Raw genomic sequence first — 17,867 nt, 5'->3', positions numbered from 1 at the left:
AAATCTGATAATCATCACAACAGGGTGATACCCTAAGGATGGTTCTAAAAAAGATTAGATATATGGAAAATGTATCTCTTACATTATTTCAGCAAAGAAAAGATTTGCTGTAATTGTTATTAGAATTTTATTTTCTAAGGGAGGCTTCCCTGGACATCAATATCTTTGTTAGTTGCTCAGTCGTGTTTGACTCTTTGTGACATCATGGACTGTAGCCCTCCAGGCTCCTCTGTCCATGGAGTTCTCCAGGCAAGAATACTGGAGTGGGTAGCCATTCCCTTCTCCAGGGGATCTTCCCGACCCAGGGATTGAACCTAGGTCTCCTGCACTGCAAGCAGAGTCTCTACCATCTGAGCCACCAGGGGAGCCCAGCTGATACATAAAGTCATTTTATTAATTTGGCTGTTTCAGAGACAATGCCTGGATATAGAGCCTCTCATTGTCTGAGCCCCTTCTCATTGAGAGTGGGGCCAGCTTGAACCTCCACCACTCAGTTACACTGGGAGATGATTTTGAGAGGGATGCTAAACACACACACACAGCTCAGTAGGCAGAAATTTCCTAAGGTCAGGGAGGGAGACATGCGTGTCTATTTTCCTACCTAAGATGCACAATATGAATGGGAGGAAAGATCACCCAGGGATGTCGTTCTTGTGCCCAGAGCCATGGTGGTGTCTGCTACTGACTTGTCCTATCTCACCTACCTGTAGTGGAAATCACCTCCCAGCATAAATCAATCTCTTCTACTCAAGGAGATGCTAGCTCTGGATTTCTCATAAGAATCTTCTTTGACCTAGAATAAAACCCCGCAAGGGTGAGCACAGTACCTCTGAAATGGTTCAGAGTCCTGCTCCCTCAGCAGCTGTCAGAGGATTGAATTCCAGACACAGGATGGATTGCTTATTGGACTTGTTAAGGTTCTTCAAAGAACCCCAAGAGGCATAGGTTTTATTTTAGAATCAGATGAATTAAAAACATTCTGGAGTTTCTATTGAGAATTCAAATTCCCAGAAGGATCATAAGATACAACATATTTTTATCTTCTCTCTAAGGGGGAGTGGGGGGGGGGATCCCTAAAATTTCCCTATGCAGAAGAGCTAAGATTGTGTGGAATTGCCCATGGAGGAAAAATTCTAGAAAACAGTCGGAGCAGACACTAGCATCATACTGTCTCTACACACATTTTCAATATATCTAGAGTTATAAACCTGAGACAGATATCGTAAATTACATTGCCAACTCCCTTCAAGTGATTGGTTTTAAGAACGTATGCTTCTCTACAATCCCCATGAAAGTATACATTTAGATGGTTGAGAGATGACTTTCCATGGAGTCTGTTATGACAGCCCTGAGACAGAACAGATCCTCCATGCCAAGATGTGTCTTTGTCTGCTGTACTGGTGAATAGATATTAATGAGGAAGGATTCTAACAGCCAAAAGCAATAATTATAAAACCGTTCTTATGTTTTAAGAAAATGTGCCAGATGCTTTATATCAGACTGTGTATTCTTTGCAACCTCATGGAGTGTAGCCTGGCAGGCCCCTCTGTCCATGTGATTTTCCAGGCTAGACTACAGGAGTGGGTTACCATTCCCTTCTCCAGGGGATCTTCTTGACCCAGGGATCAAACCTGCATCACTTGCATCTCCTGCATTGGCAGACAGATTCTTTACCTCTAATGCCACCTGGAACTACATAGTTTAATATCATCATTATCTTTTTACTGATGTGGAGACTGAAGTTTAAATATAAATTTAAGTTAAATTATAATATACAGACATATAAATTATCAATATAATTGCATATATTAATATATACTATATATATATACTTAGATAAATAAATTATTTAAAAGATAAAGTTTTTGATTCTTTAAGTGGGAATCTCTGAGAACTTTTCCAAGGGTCTGTGGGATCAAAAATATTTTTATAATAATATTTAGACACTTCTTGCCTTTTTCACTCTCAGTAGAGTTTCCCAGAAGCATCATGACATATAATAGTGCAACACACAGAATGTAGAAGATGATATAACAGCTAGATGTCCAAACATTTAGACATTTTTCAAAAATGTAAAATATAGCTACTGTTTTAACTGTTTTTTGTCTTGTAAAAGATATTTTTCATAAAAATACAGTATATTAACATATAATGGAAATAGTTCTAAATGAATTAAAAGTAAATATTAAACAAATTCTCAGTTTCTATTATGACATATATCAACAAAGATAGCCACATAAATGTTTGTATCAGTAATTTTTAAGAGTTCAAAGGGGTCCCAACCAAAAAGTTTTATGCCCAAACTTTTTTGATGCCCAATCAAAAAGATTGAACTAAATGATAGATTAGCAATGGCCAGAGTTGGAAAATAAAGAATTTTATCTGATACCAAAATGTTTTTGTTTTCTATTCCTGCTGCAACAAATTAACACAAGTTTAATGGCTTAAAATAACATACCTACTGTCTCACAGTTTCCGTTGGTCAGCCATCCTGGCCCTGGTCGGGTGGATTCTCTGCACAGGCTGAAATCCAGGGTGTGGCTGGATCTGGAATCCTCATGTGAAGTCCTTGCATGAGGTGAGATTCATCTTCAAACCAGAGCTCCCTGACTTCCTCCACTGCTGCAAGTTGTAGAAAACTCTCTGCTGTTAGAAGTGAAGTGAAAGTTGCTCAGTCTTGTCTGTCTCTTTGTGACCCCATGGATTATATAGTCCATGGAATTCTCCAGGCCAGAATACTGGAGTGGGTAGCCTTTTCTTCTCCAGAGGATCTTCCCAACCCAGGGATTGAACCCAGGTCTCCTGCATTGCAGGCAGATTCTTTACCAACTGAGCTATGAGTGTTAGAAGGCTCACCTGATTGGGTCAGTTCAGTTAAGTTCAGTTCAGTCACTCAGTCATGTCTGACTCTTTGCGACCCGATGGCCTGCAGCACGCCAGGCTTCCCTGTCCATCACCAACTCCTGGAGCCTACTCAAACTCATGCCCATTGAGTTGGTGATGCCATCCAACCATCTCATCTTCAATTGTCCCCTTCTCTTCCTGCCTTCAATCTTTCCTAGCATTAGGGTCTTTTCCAGTGAGTCAGTTCTTCACATCAGGTGGCCAAAATATTGGAGTTACAGCTTCAACATCAGTTCTTCCAATGAATATTCAAGACTGATTTCCTTTAGGATCAACTGGTTTGATCTCCTTGCAGTCCAAGGGACTCACAAGAGTCTTCTCTAACACTACAGTTCAAAAGCATCAATTCTTTGGCACTCAGCTTTCTTTATGGTCCAACTCTCACATCCATACATGACCACTGGAAAAACCATAGCCTTGACTAGATGGACCTTTGTTGGCAAAGTAATGTCTCTGCTTTTTAACATGCTGTCTAGGTTGATCATAACTTCTCTTTCAAGGAGCAAGCATCTTTTAATTTTATGGCTGCACTCACCATCTGCCATGATTTTGGAGCCCCCCAAAATAAAATCTGTCACTCTTTCCATTGTTTCCCCATCTATTCACTATGAAGTGATAGGACCAGATGCCATGATCTTAGTTTTCTGAAGGTTGAATTTTAAGCCAATTTTTCACTCTCCTCTTTCACTTTCATCAAGAGGCTCTTTAGTTCTTCACCTTCTGCCACAAGTTCTTCTTCATTTTCTGCCTGACTGGGGCAGGCCCCAGGATAACTTCCATTTTTTGTTGTTTAGTCACTAAGTTGTATCTGACTGTCAGTGCTAAAAGATAGCCTCCATGCTTCACATCAATCGATTTGTAAAATCCCTTCTCAGCAGTACCCAGATTAGTGCTTGATTGTTAATCAAGGAAAACCAGATATCTCAGGGAATTTAGTGCTTTTCTGTGTATGAGAAGATGGAAGCTGGGCTTACTGAAATAATTTCTTTCATATGCACCTAATCTATCTGGGGCCACTATCCTGTTTTCACATCCTGAACTTCCTTTCCTCAGGGCTCACTGTAGGGAGGGGCTACAGTCTGATGGCTGTTATAAAGCAGGTGTTGTTCTTCCTTTTGGGTTTCCTCGCTGGGCTCAGAAACTCACATTTGAAGGCCCCAAATCACTGATGACTGTGACATTCTTGTTTACCAATATGGCAGGAAATATTTCATTTCACAATGCCAAACATTTGGAGGAATGAGTGTAGGATAAGACTAACCTCAAAGGAACATGCATATCCTATAAAGTCATGATACATATTTTCACATTTTTGTACTATTTTGACTTTTTTCCCCTTTGAGCTTATAAGTTTATGCAAAATTATTTGGCATAGAATTGAGCTGATGGTTAGCTAAATAAAGTTCTTCTTCAGGCCAGCCATTTTCCATTGGTATTAGATTCTGAGGTGGCCTTAACCTAATCTCCCAATACATTTGATCATCAGTATCAATATCAATGACTACCTATTTATATAAGGTAGTCAAATCTTTGCGATTTCCCTGGTGGTTCAGTTGGTAAAGAATCTCCCTGCAATGCATGAGACTCAGGTTCGATCCCTGGGTGGGGAAGATCCCCTGGAGAAGGAAATAGCAACCCACTCCAGTATTCTTGCTTGAAAAAATCCCATGGACAGAGGAGCCTGGTGGGATACAGTCCATGGGGTCACAAAGAGCCAGACACGTCTGAGTATCTGAGCATATATATATTTGAATCTTAGTAATCAGCCAATGCTAAACCATATTACTGTCATGGTACAATTCAGTTTTCATTTCAGAACCTATCAGTAACAATCAGAGGTCTTTGCCTCTCCAACAGATCTGGCACTTGTCCATATACCAGATTAGCATTATGGACAAGTGTCATTACAGTTAGCCATGACTCACTTATTTCTGGGTTCCAAGTCAGTAGGGGACAAAGCCAGTTACCCTGTCTCAATTTAGAGGCTTGTACTAAAGCTAGCTTCTTTTGTAGGCTGTTATATAGTGGGGCCTGCTTCTCTGCCTGCCCCACCATGAGGAGGAGGACACAGTGATATTCAGACTAACTGTACTACAGGTATGCCTTCTTCTGATCTACTCTTCACAGTTGAGCATACACTCATTATGCTTCAGCGAAAATTACAAACACTGCCAGAGGAACTAAGTTCCAAGGTCTGTAAGATCCCCATAACTGTGTTCCTTTGGCTCCAGCAACTAGAATGGAAGGGCTTTGTCTCATGGTTACTTTAGTCTCCATCTGGATCAAAACTGTCAAGAGGTCTTGAGTAAGGGCTGAGTGCTAGCAGTAACCAGCTATATTTGCTGAGTCTGTCTGATCCATTTCACTAAGGTCTCATTCTATTTCCAGGCTGACTCTTATCTCTTACTTTTTTCCTAGAAGAGAATTCCCTCTAATCTTCTCATTCTAGTTAAAAATATATATATTTTTTTCAACTGGCTGTCACACCTCATTAAAAGTGAATTCAGCATGTTCAATGATGCCTAGATGGCCACCTTTCTCTTTTAAAGCCATTCTTTGGTTTTGTGGGACAATCCACCGTGCTGTGGTTATCATTGTGTATTAATAACATGAGTGCAGTTACAAGTATGTTTTGCTACCCCAAAATATTGGGTCCTCCATATAGGGCTTGCTAGCCTACCTAAATGTAATTTAGTCTGAACATGCTTCAAGGCCTTCAAAAATTTTCCTCTTTTCAGGGTGGGGCTATTTCTCAAGAAATTCACACCTGCCATGTGAAGTCTATAGTTTATTCCTGTCGGAAGCCCATTGTCTCTCCTCTTCTGTTTTAACAGCTTTCCATCCACAAAAATGGAGGTGATGAGTATCTGTGCATAGTATACCATGGTCTGCTAGGAATGAAACTAATATACTTTGTCCACTACAACCAAGGACCTTTCTAAGCATTTGATCATCAAGGTTTATAGTTAACACAGTGATTGATCAGCTGAAAATTGTGTTACATGGTCTAACGGCCACAAGGAGAATGGGTCTCAGAAATTTTCTTCCCAGTGAAATCTTTTCTAATAGAAGCAACCTGAAGAATGAGAATCAAAAGTTACTGCTACACAACTAGAGTTCCATTCAGTCACCAACAATGGATCCAGTTTATCATCATATCACAAGACCAACATCTTATCTCAAATCATAAGACCAGCCAGTACAATGGTGCTCATGGATTGCATGCTTCCATCTGACCTTGTTAAATTCCAAAAGTAGGGTTGGTGTTGGCAAACATATGACTTCCCATTTTTGTGCATCTGGCATAATTGTGTTAAGAGACAACATCACCCTCCAGCTGTGAGCCTCTCTCTTAAAAAACATACAACCTAAATGGTGCAAGTTCTGTTTTATGTGGGGACATTTCTGAGGACTATAGCCTGAGGAAGGCAATCTGTCAGACAACTCCAAAAATGTTGTCATCAACTAGCCACAAGCTCTACAGCTGGTGGTGCGTCCTGAGGGGAGCTCAGGATGGAGAAGAACAAGATACTGGCTCTATATACTTAAGATGCAAAACCAAGGAATGATTACAATGAGCCCAGACTCTTGCATCTTCTTATATGAAGAAAAGCACTACAGTCATTAACTTAAAATGTTTTCTTTTGGGTAAAATTTTTTTTTTATTTTGCCTTATAGATCAGAGATTCATCATTTCATGAGCATGAAGTTTGCAACTGAAAACTATTCTTTCTTTTTTCAGATAACTTCATATATTTCTTCTTTAATATATGTTTTAAGTAAGACAAATGCAAGTCAGAAATGTCCAGTTCTTTTTGTGAGAAGATAGCGAAAGATATTTCAAATCAAATTGCAGATCAATTTGTCAGGGGAATATTTTAATACCAGGGAATTGTTAAAAACTGAGAGAAAAACTGCACTTAGTTGTATGCAATTCAGAAATGGGGATGTTGATTTTCAAACCGAGGAAAACCAAGAAAGCAACAAGAAAACAATAAAGCATACTACTGTATAGCACTTGTTATTTCAAGAAAGAAGAGAGGCCAGAAAGACTTAAAATGAGATTACTGAAAGTAAGATAGTGTGGGTTCAAAATATTAGAGAATTCTTGCCTTGAGAATTCTCCTGTGCATTCAGTCTACCTGATTTCCTTCTTTACATGGTTAAGATTTATCTATTATAAGAACTCCAACTTATTCATATAAACCACTTACTTCAGGGTTTCCTGCAGAAATGCCAATAAAGGCAGTAGTTTAACCTTCCTCCTTATGCTGTCTTCTGCCTCCTGACCACCAGCTGTGTCCCCCATGTGACCCCACATGGTGGGCCATGTCTCCTGTCCCCGACCTAAATGTATAATAAACCTTGCTTTTGTCTAAGCCTTTCCTGTGATCAGACTAACATTTTCAAAAAGTACATGGTCTGTAATTTGTATTTCTTTTTTTTTTCAATCATGACTTTGACAAGTAGAATAATTAATTTTCAAAAAATCCAATATTTACCAATTTTTCAAATTTTATGTCTTGTACTTTTTGGATCATCTCTAAGAACCTATGCCTATCCAGGGTCATGAATAGTTATCTATTTTATTTTCTAAGGTCTATATAGTCTCTGATTATATGTTTAGGTCTATTGTTGTTGTTTTTCAGTGGCTAAGTCATGTCTGACTCTATGCAAACCCATGAACTGCAACACACCAGGCTTCCCTGTCCATCACCAACTCCCAGAGCTTGCTCAAACCCATGTCCATTGAGTCAATGATGCCATCCAACCATCTCATTCTCTGTAACCCCCTCCTCCTCCTGCCTTCAATCTTTCCCAGCATCAGGGTGTTTTCTAGTGAGTCAGCTCTTCACATCAGGTGGCCAGAGTATTGGAGCTTCAGCTTTAGCATCAGTCCTCCCAATGAATATTCAAGGTTGATTTCTTTAGAATTGACTGGTCTGATCTCCTTGCTGTCCAGGGGACTCCCAAGAGTCTTCTCTAGCACCACAATTCAGAAGCGCCAATTAGGTCTATAAGTAAGTAAATGAAAGTCATTCAGTCATGTCTGACTCTTTGCAACCCCATGGAATATATAGTCCATGGACTTCTCCAGGCCAGAATACTGGAGTGGGTAGGCTTTCACTTCTCCAGGAGATCTTCCCAACCCAGGGATCAAACCCAGGTCTTCCACATTGCAGGCAGATTTACCAGCTGAGCCACAAGGGAAGTCCAGTTAGATCTATAATATGCTATAATATTGTAGCATTACAGCTAAAGGCAAAAAATGCCCCTACCATATTTCAGGGGCTTAACAGGTGGCGCTAGTGGTAAAGAACCCACCTGCCAATGCAGGAGACATAAGAGATGGGTTTGATCCCTGAATTGGGAAGATCCCCTGAAGGAAGTCATTGCAACCCATTCCAGTATTCTTGCCTGGAGAATCTCATGGACAGAGGAGCCTGGCGGACTATAGTCCATAGGGTTGCACAGAGTCAGACACAACTAAAGCAACTTAGCGTGCATTCACCATACTTCAGAGGGAACAAAGTTCCTCCTGCATGTTGCCCTTTGATATTCTTCACATTAGCCTGTCCTTCCACAGCACTCTCCTAAAGGCAGCTTTGACCTCTTTGCTCCTCAAGCTGTAGATCAGCGGGTTCAGCATGGGGTTGAAAAGACTGTAGAACAGGGAAAGGACCTTCTGCTGCTCCTCAGGGTGGCGGGACTTGGGGGCCATGTACATGATGATGGCACTGCCAAAGAAGAGCCCAACCACGCAGAGGTGGGAGGAGCAGGTGGAGAAGGCCTTCCTGCGGCCCTCAGTGGACTGGATCCTCAGGATGGCGGCCAGGATGCGCGCATAGGAGCCCAGCACCAGGCAGAGGGGCCCCAGTAAGATAAAAACACAGGCCAAAAAGATGACAACTTGGTTGAGCCAGGTGTCAGCACAGGCCAGCTTGAGGACAGACAGGATTTCACAGAAGAAGTGGTTGATTTCATGAGGCCCACAGAAGGGCAGCCTCAGAAAGAGAACTAAGTGGACCAGGGCCAAGAGGAAGCTTAACACCCAGGATGTGATGGCCAAGACAGTGCACACTCTCCAGCTCATGGTGATAACATAATGGAGGGGGTGGCAGATGGCCACATACCTGTCATAGGACATCACCACCAAAATCAAGCACTCTGTGTGAGCAAAAGCTAGATACAGAAATGTCTGCATAATGCAGGGAACAAAAGAGATCGTTCTTTTCTGACTCACAAGATTTGCCAGCATCTTGGGGACATTGTTGGAGGCATAGGATATGTCGATGATGGCCAAGTGTGAGAGAAAGAAGTACATGGGGGTGTGCAGTCTTGAGTCTAAGCAGATAAGCCCCAGGATGACTCCATTCCCCAGAAGGGTGAGGGTATAGAAGAGAGAGAAAAGTCCAAAGAGGAAAAACTCCAGTGCTGAATCGACCTGGAATCCCAGGAGGGTGACTTCTGTGATCCATGTCTGATTGCCTCCCATGCTCCTGGGTAGAGACAGAGAAGCCGCCCTCTGGGACAGGAAGGTCAGAGCTGCAGGGAAATCAAGACACAAAATACCTTCTGAGTGTAACAAAGTGAGCATTTGGAAATGTATTACTTTGGATGGATTTCCTACAATTTATTGTTAGATATAGTGTTAAAACTAATTCTGTGTGCTCATATTTATCAGAAAAAGTTATCCTTGTATCAAAGAAATAATAGCATATATATGTAACATTTATTATAGATAATAAAATGTAATAGGATGTATTATTATATACTCTACCTAACAGAATGCACATTTGCATGCACACATACGAAGTTTGGGAGAATTCAAGTTTTCTGGCTTCCCTTCAAGGCTATGAGTCTTGATTATTAATGCAGTTGGAAGAAAGAGAACCCTGACAAACCATCTCTAAAAAGAGAGAGTTTTGTTTTCTAGGCTTGCCTGTCTTCTTGGTCCAAGATATGAAGTTATTAGGGTCCCCTGTTCTTTATATGTTGCTTTGGTTTACATATCCCTTTACTTCTCATTTGCTTTTCTATCCACTAGCTTCAGATTTGAAGTCCTTAGAAATATTTGATAACTTCTTAAAACAAATTGTTCCTTGCACAGGAATAAGTAAAGGCAAAATCCTGAGCAAAAAGGATTTGTTGAGTTCTGGGTACAGAAAAAAAAAGTCCAATATTCCTGAATCATAGTGACAAAGAGGCTGTAAATACTCATTGTTATCTTACTGATATTTTAACAATTTCAAACTGACACAAAATTTGTAAGTTGGAATGCATTTAAATATTTGGTTATTTCTATAATAGAATATTATATAGCCATTTAAAAGGATAATATAGACTTTTCTATTGCGATAAAAATTTTTCCACATAAAGTCAAAGCATGCGGAGAAGGCAATGGCACCCCACTCCAGTACTCTTGCCTGGAAAATCCATGGACAGAGGAGCCTGGTAGGCTGCAGTCCATGGGGTTGCTAAGAATCAGACACGACTGAGCGACTTCACTTTCACTTTTCTCTTTCATGCATTGGAGAAGGAAATGGCAACCCACTCCAGTATTCTTGCCTGGAGAATCCCAGGGACGGCGGAGCCTGGTGGGCTGCAGTCTATGGGGTCACACAGAGTCAGACATGACTGAAGCGACTTAGCATACATAAATGTATTTGGGATCTATTTGCATACATGAAGGAAAACTCTGTAATTTAAACACGAAACTCTTTACATTGATTATCTCTAGAGAGTAGGATTATATGGGAACTTACCTTTTGAATATATTATATGGTCACTGTTTGTTTTTTAATAAATGTGCATTATCAAAAAAAGACATTTAAAAAATCTGCTGTGTAATACAGAAGCAAAGTTGCACATTTTTCTTGCTTATTCAAAAGTAGTACTCAGGAAGTTGTAACAGGAATGTCAAACCTGAGCAGATTCTTAAAGGTTTAAATGGAGGAAATGAGTCACCATGTTACGTTAACTGAAAAATAGTTAACATATGACAGGAAAGAGGAAATTAAAAATTTCAATCTCATTTTTGTTTACTGAGATATTTTTTCTGAATTGTCCTGATAAATATGATCTTCCATTGAGTCAAAGTAGAAAAAGATTTCAAATCAAGTTGAAAATTACTTCAACATCCACCTAAATGTGAAAAGGAGCACGAGAAAAGAACTGTTTTGAAGTTGCACAGGAGAAAAATATTGACATAATCGATCAGTGACATGAAATTGCAAATTCCAAAGACATTTGTCCTCTGCCTATGAGTTCTGTGTCTCATCCCACATGAATCTGGTGTTTCTTTTAGAAGGAGGTGGTCTATTACACTAATTCCAAAGTCTAGGGTCAACACTTTACTGGATCTCTGAAGAAATGGCAGCAAATTATGGTCAGTAAGTATCTCACCAAGTCACTCAAATGTTATTAACTAATTTTTAGCTGATATACTTTTAGCTTTTATTAATTGATTTATTTTAAAATTCGTGCAAACAGCATAGTTACAGGATATGTATCAAATTTCTAATTAGCAGATACAAAATGGGAAACTGTCTAATTTTCTGGATGGTACAAATTTAATGACAGAATAGAATTTGGCACTTTAGGAACATATCAAATATTGTATTAATAGGTCTAAGACTCAGGCTAAATAGGAAGGCTCAGGGAGCTCTTAATACCTGAGACTTCCAGAATTATGGATATTTTGTAAATCTTTAAGACTCTTTTTGAGTAAGCAGTTTCTGTCATCAAGGAGAGCAAGGAACAAAAGCATTAACAGAAAATTATATAATGAACTTCAGAAAAAGTCTCATATGCTTGTCTTTACTGTGGCCCTTGATGCAAAGAAATAATTCACTGGAAAAGACCCGGATGCTGTGAAAGATTGATGGCAGGGGGAGAAGAGGACAGGATGACAGAGGATGAGATGGTTGAGTTCTCATCACAGACTCATGTGATGTGAGATGGCATCACAGACTCAATGGACATGAGTCTGAGCAAGCTCCAGGAGATGGCAAAGGACAGGAAGCCTGGTGTGCTGCAGTGCATGGGGTTGCAAAGAGTCCTACACGATTTAACAGCAAGAGCTAATAACCACACAGAAAGCTGGAAAAACTAAATTTCTTTCCAAAGAGAATGTTTAAAGGAGTTATGGGAGATCTCCAGAAAGGGAAGGTAGGTAAGAGCTTGAAGAGGAAGGAAGAGCAGGCTGAATCAGGACCTGAGATGGATCCTGGGGGAGTAACCAAGGCAGAGCCCAGTGGGCTCAGCTGTGATGTGATGTCTGGGTTCCTGCTGCACCTAAAAGGGGCCTCGGGAAGCAGGCACAGGGATGCTTCAGTATCAAATACGCAAGTCAGTAGCCTCCTTTCCCCAAATGATTAGAATTGTTTGAGTTCATAATTGAAATAATCTGCAATTATAGAGCAGAGAAGGCGATGGCACCCCACTCCAGTACTCTTGCCTGGAAAATCCCATGGACGGAGGAGTCTGGTAGGCTGCAGTCCATGGGTCGCTAAGAGTTGGACACAACTGAGCAACTTGACTTTCACTTTTCACTTTCATGCATTGGAGAAGGAAATGGCAACCCACTCCAGTGTTCTTGCCTGGAGAATCCCAGGGGCGGGGGAGCCTGGTGGGCTGCCATCTATGGGTCACACAGAGTCGGACACGACTGATGTGACTTAGCAGCAGCAGCAGCAATTATAGAGTTTTACATATAATATTTTGGTAAAATATTTTTGAATGAAACCAGTAGCCTAGAAAAAAATTTTTATTTTCAAATGTCAGCAATAATTAATAAGGCAAATATTTCTTAGTGGAAATGCTTCCTTCATCAGTTATGAGCTCCAGACAAACCATATGTAACACTGGGTGTAGAAAGGTTGTGAGGAGACAGCTCTACAGTGGTGGCTGTCTGCTTAAACTATTAATGATCGGGACCTTTGTGAGAACAAGATAGAAAAAATAGAATAAAGAAAGCAATTTTCTCCCCTTTAAATATGCAATGATTTCTTGCATTTTTAAAATGATAGTTCAAGAAGTCAGATTTTTCTTTCCTCTGAGAAAACTCCTGTGGCAGAAAGAGAGACACGGGAAATGAAGATGCCTTTAAGGGTCCACCCTGCTGCACCTTAAGGAAAGTGCGTTGTCCTGCACAGAATGAGGGAAAACATATCATGGATACATCACTTTGTTCTCCCATAGCAGGAAAATCAGCAGGGACTGAAAAGACCAGGGTCCCTAAATAAGGATGAAGGCAGACCATCGCGCCCATCTCCGCTCTGCAGGGGAACCAGGTGACCCTGAGTCACTGATTCTCAGCCTCATTGTTTTCATCTGGAAGCTGGTGAGAGCAGGGTCTAAGGGGCTGATGTGAAGAATAAATAGCACTAGCTGGTACACAGTAGGAGTTTACCAGATGTCAGCAGATACTAATAGTATTAAAGACAGCACAAAATTCAAGGAGAATCTAAATTATTGGGATTGGTAATTAATATCAATCATGATATTGTAAAGTCATCCACACTTGCTTTCCTTTTTGGTTATGTTTAAGTAAGAAAACATATGATTTTAATTTCATTTGTATTGATGTTTTATATGCTGGTTTTTAAGTTAAAAAGGATTTTAAAGAAATAGAAGAATCTTTAAAGTAGCCTCACTCTTGGACTGAAGAAGAAAACACAGGTTTTAAAACTCAAAATGCAGCTCAGCTATACCAAATATACCAACGTGAGACAGAGAGTAAACCCTATGAAATGAAAGGGGGCCATGCTTAGGATATTTTGCATCGACCTGAAGTAAAAGTTTTTATTGATTACTCTCTCAGAGTGAGTGCCCTGGGGCTGACAAAGTCAAAGCTCTGGGGCAGGACAGATTATGTAAGTCTTCTGACTTACTCAGAAATTACTTACCATCTGAATTACTTACTTCACCACTCAGCTTGATCCTCATGAGTAGCATAATGTAAAAAAAACAAACAAACTTGGATTCTCGGCCTGACTATCTGGGACCTACTCAAAACTTTGGCAGGCAAATCTTGTACCTCTCTGTATCTCTCCATTCGTCAATTCCCCCATCTCATAGGAGAGTTGAAAATTTAAATGAGTTAACTCAAACAAGACACTTAACAAGAGTTTAAGCATATATTATGAGAGATTTGAAAGCCATTATTGGAGAGTAAGTTTTGGATCCAGTCATCATAATGAGACATTAATATCCTATTAAAATAAGGAACAGAGAGTGTGTACAGCAACAGATACTAGGCTTTTCCAGTAAGAAATGTCATCTCTTGCCTGAATACATGAGAAATGGAACCTGTTTGGCCAGAAAATATTTTTGAAAGTCCACAAGGGCAGGCAGTCAATACATGGGAAAGGAAGACAAAGCTACTGGCCAGCAAACCACTTACCTCTGCCTTCAGGATTGTTTCATTTGTAGAAAAGGCATTTGAGTCACATGTCTGTGAAGTTCATTGTAGCCCTTGAGCCAGATCATGCACAGCATGGATGACTAGCTGATCCCTCTTCTCTGAAACAGTCATGAGGAAAACCAAGAGACACCACAGCAGGACGGTGAAGGAGACACAGACACAGGTCTTGGAGGTCAGAGGAGTCAAGGCCACACCATGGGGAGAGGTAGGGGTCCTTAGAAATGCCCAGAGGATCTTGTAAAGAAAGGCTTAGGGTACAGGTAAGGCATTCAGACCCTTATACCTGAACCAGTCATTTCATTCCTCCTTCTTTCTCATTTCCACCTGAAAACCCTTTTCACGACTAATGAACTCTCTAGTCTAGAACTCTCTAGAACTCAAAAGTGGAATCTGTGTTCTTCTCTTCAGCATGGCCTTGGAATACTAGGATAGATTCTCTTCCACAGGGACCTCATCAGGAGGTGAAGCCCAGACACACAACTCTCAGCAGAGAAGTTTATGATAGACTTGCTTGTGCAAGTCAGGGCTTTTACCTTCGTTTGAATCCAACCTTTTTCTGCAGACACAAGTCACGATCAGGGTACAGAACTGTGTATATCACCTCTACTGATCCTCTCCCTGGAGAGTTTAGTGTTTGTTTTTTCCTATCGGGGCTTCCCTGGTGGCTCAGAGAGTAAAGCGTGGTTTTCCTATCTGTAAGTGAACCAAGGAATGCATTTCCCATTTTTATTCATTAAGTTCTTTCAGGATACCATGGGAATTGTTGTGTCCAATTGCTTGGGATTTGTGTGTGTTTGTGTTTGGAATTGGGTGAGTCGTGATTTCTCTGAACTGTATAACACTGGCAAAGAAACTAGAAGATTCAATTTCATGTTATAACTTGATTTCTTTCAATACCACTCTAATGGCAAAAAGTGAAGAGGAACTAAAGAGGCTCTTGATGAAGATGAAAGAAGAGAGTGAAAAAGATGGCTTAAAACTCAACATTCAAAAAACTAAGGTCATGGCATCATGTCCCATCATGTCATGGTAAATAGATGGGGAAAAAGTGACAGATTTTATTTTCTTGGGCTCCAAAGTAACTGTGGACAATGACTGTGGCCATAAAATTAAAAGACAGTTGCTCCTTGAAAGACAAGCTATGCCAAACATAGACAGCATGTTAAAAAGCAGAGACATCATTTTGCAGGCAAAGGTCCATATAGTCAAAGCTCTGGTTTTACAGTAGTCATAGATGGATGTGAGAATTGGACCATAAAGCAGGCTGAGCACCAGAGAATTGATGCTTTTGAATTGTGGTGCCAGAGAAGACTCTTGAGAGTCCCTTGGATAGCAAGGAGTTCAAAGCAATCAATCCTAAAGGAAATCATCCCTCAATATTCATTGGAAGGACTGATGCTGAAGCTTAAGCTCCAATATTTTGGACACCTGATTCATAGAGCTGACTCTGGAAAAGATCCTGATGCTGGAAAAGACTGAAGGTAAAAGGAGAAAGGGGTGTCAGAAGATGAGATAGTTACATAGCATCACTGACTTAATGAACATGAATTTGAACAAACACTGGGAGACAGTGAAGGACAGGGTAGCCTAGTGAGCTTCAGACCTTGGTGTGCCAAGGAGTTGGGAGTTAGTGAACAGCAACAACAACAATACAAGTATATGTGTAACTGAATCACTTTGCTGCACACCTGAAGCTAACACAACATTGTTAATCAGCTATACTCCATGGGTAAACCTATGACTGATTCATGTTGATATTTGGTAGAAACCAAAAGAATAGCAAGAAGAGATAAGAAAGCCTTCCTCAGCAATCAATGCAAAGACAGAGGAAAACAACAGAATGGGAAAGACTAGAGATCTCTTCAAGAAAATTAGAGATACCAAAGGAACTTTTCATGCAAAGATGGGCTCGATAAAGGACAGAAATGGTATGGACCTAACAGAAGCAGAAGATATTAAGAAGAGGTGGCAAGAATACACAGAAGAACTGTACAAAAAAGATCTTCACGACCAAGATAATCATAATGGTGTGACCACTCACCTAGAGCCAGACATCCTGGACAGTGAAGTCAAGTGGGCCTTAGAAAGCATCACTACGAACAAAGCTAGTGGAGGTGATGGAATTCCAAGTGAGCTATTTCAAATCCTGAAAGATGATGCTGTGAAAGTGCTGCACTCAATATTTATGTCAACAAATTTGGAAAACTCAACAGTGGCCACAGGACTGGAAAAGGTCAGTTTTCATTCCAATCCCAAAGAAAGGCAATGCCAAAGAATGCTCAAACTACGTCACAATTGCACTCATCTCACACGCTAGCAAAGTAATGCTCAAAATTCTCCAAGCCAGGCTTCAGCAATACATGAACCGTGAACTTCCAGATGTTCAGGCTGGTTTGAGAAAAGGCAGAGGAACCAGAGATCAAATTGCCAACATCCGCTGGATCATGGAAAAAGCAAGAGAGTTCCAGAAAAACATCTATTTCTGCTTTATTGACTATGCCAAAGCCTTTGACTGTGTGGATCACCATAAACTGTGGAAAATTCTTCAAGAGATGGGAATACCAGACCACCTGACCTGCCTCTTGAGAAACCTATATGCAGGTCAGGAAGCCACAGCTAGAACTGGACATGGAACAACAGACTGATTCCAAATAGGAAAAGGAGGACGTCAAGGCTGTATATTGTCACCCTGCTTATTTAACTTATATGCAGAGTACATCCAAAGAAACGCTGGGCTGGAAGAAGCACAAGCTGGAATCAAGATTGCCGGGAGAAATATCAATAACCTCAGATATGCAGATGACACCACCCTTATGGCAGAAAGTGAAGAGGTACCAAAAAGCCTCTTGATGAAAGTGAAAGAGGAGAGTGAAAAAGTTGGCTTAAAGCTCAACATTCAGAAAACGAAGATCGTGGCATCCGGTCCCATCACTTCATGGGAAATAGATGGAAAAACAGTGGAAACAGTGTCAGACTTTATTTCTTTGGGCTCCAAAATCACTGCAGATGGTGATTGCAGCCATGAAATTAAAAGACGCTTATTCCTTGGAAGGAAAGTTATGACCAACCTAGATAGCATATTCAAAAGCAGAGACATTACTTTGCCAACTAATGTCCATCTAGTCAAGGCCAAGGTTTTTCCAGTAGTCATGTGTGTATGTGAGAGTTGGACTGTGAAGAAAGCTGAGTGCTGAAGAATTGATGCTTTAAACTGTGGTGTTGGAGAAGACTCTTGAGAGTCCCTTGGACTGCAAGGAGATCCAACCAGTCCATTCTGAAGATCAGTCCTGGATGTTCTTTGGAAGGACTGATACTAAAGCTGAAACTCCAATACCTTGGCCACCTCATGTAAAGAGTTGACTCATTGGAGGAGACCCTGATTATGGGAGGGATTGGGGGCAGGAGGAGAAGGGGACGGCAGAGGATGAGATGGCTGGATGGCATCACTGACTCAATGGACGTGAGTTTGAGTGAACTCCAGGAGCTGGTGATGGACAGGGAGGCCTGGTGCGCTGCAATCATGGGGCACAAAGAG

At 40.7% G+C, this 17,867-nt stretch overlaps 1 protein-coding gene across 1 annotated transcript; it reads right to left on the bottom strand.

The window, feature by feature from the left end:
* Nucleotides 1–8,467: 8,467 nt before the first annotated feature.
* Nucleotides 8,468–9,400, bottom strand: LOC104992127 (olfactory receptor 2A14-like). The gene is made up of 2 exons (XM_010844877.1): nucleotides 9,149–9,400; nucleotides 8,468–9,103 (listed from the first exon to the last, which is right to left on the bottom strand). Exons 1-2 carry the CDS (start codon nucleotides 9,398–9,400, stop codon nucleotides 8,468–8,470), a joined length of 888 nt encoding a protein of 295 aa, XP_010843179.1.
* Between the last annotated feature and the right edge of the window lie 8,467 nt (nucleotides 9,401–17,867).

Source organism: Bison bison, unplaced genomic scaffold (assembly GCF_000754665.1).
Source record: "Bison bison bison isolate TAMUID 2011002044 unplaced genomic scaffold, Bison_UMD1.0 scf7180017864211, whole genome shotgun sequence".
In the NCBI taxonomy this organism is placed as follows: Eukaryota; Metazoa; Chordata; class Mammalia; order Artiodactyla; family Bovidae; genus Bison; species Bison bison.
Note: the sequence above shows the minus strand (reverse complement) of the source record. Positions and strands in the feature narration are given on the sequence as shown.

Bases quoted from the DNA above. Each gene is read 5' to 3' on its own strand.
- LOC104992127 (XM_010844877.1), bottom strand. From the start codon at position 9,400: ATGGGAGGCAATCAGACATGGATCACAGAAGTCACCCTCCTGGGATTC. The intron at 9,104-9,148 runs GTGAGTCAGAAA...TGCATTATGCAG, and splicing joins CCAAGATGCTGGCAAATCTT to ACATTTCTGTATCTAGCTTT.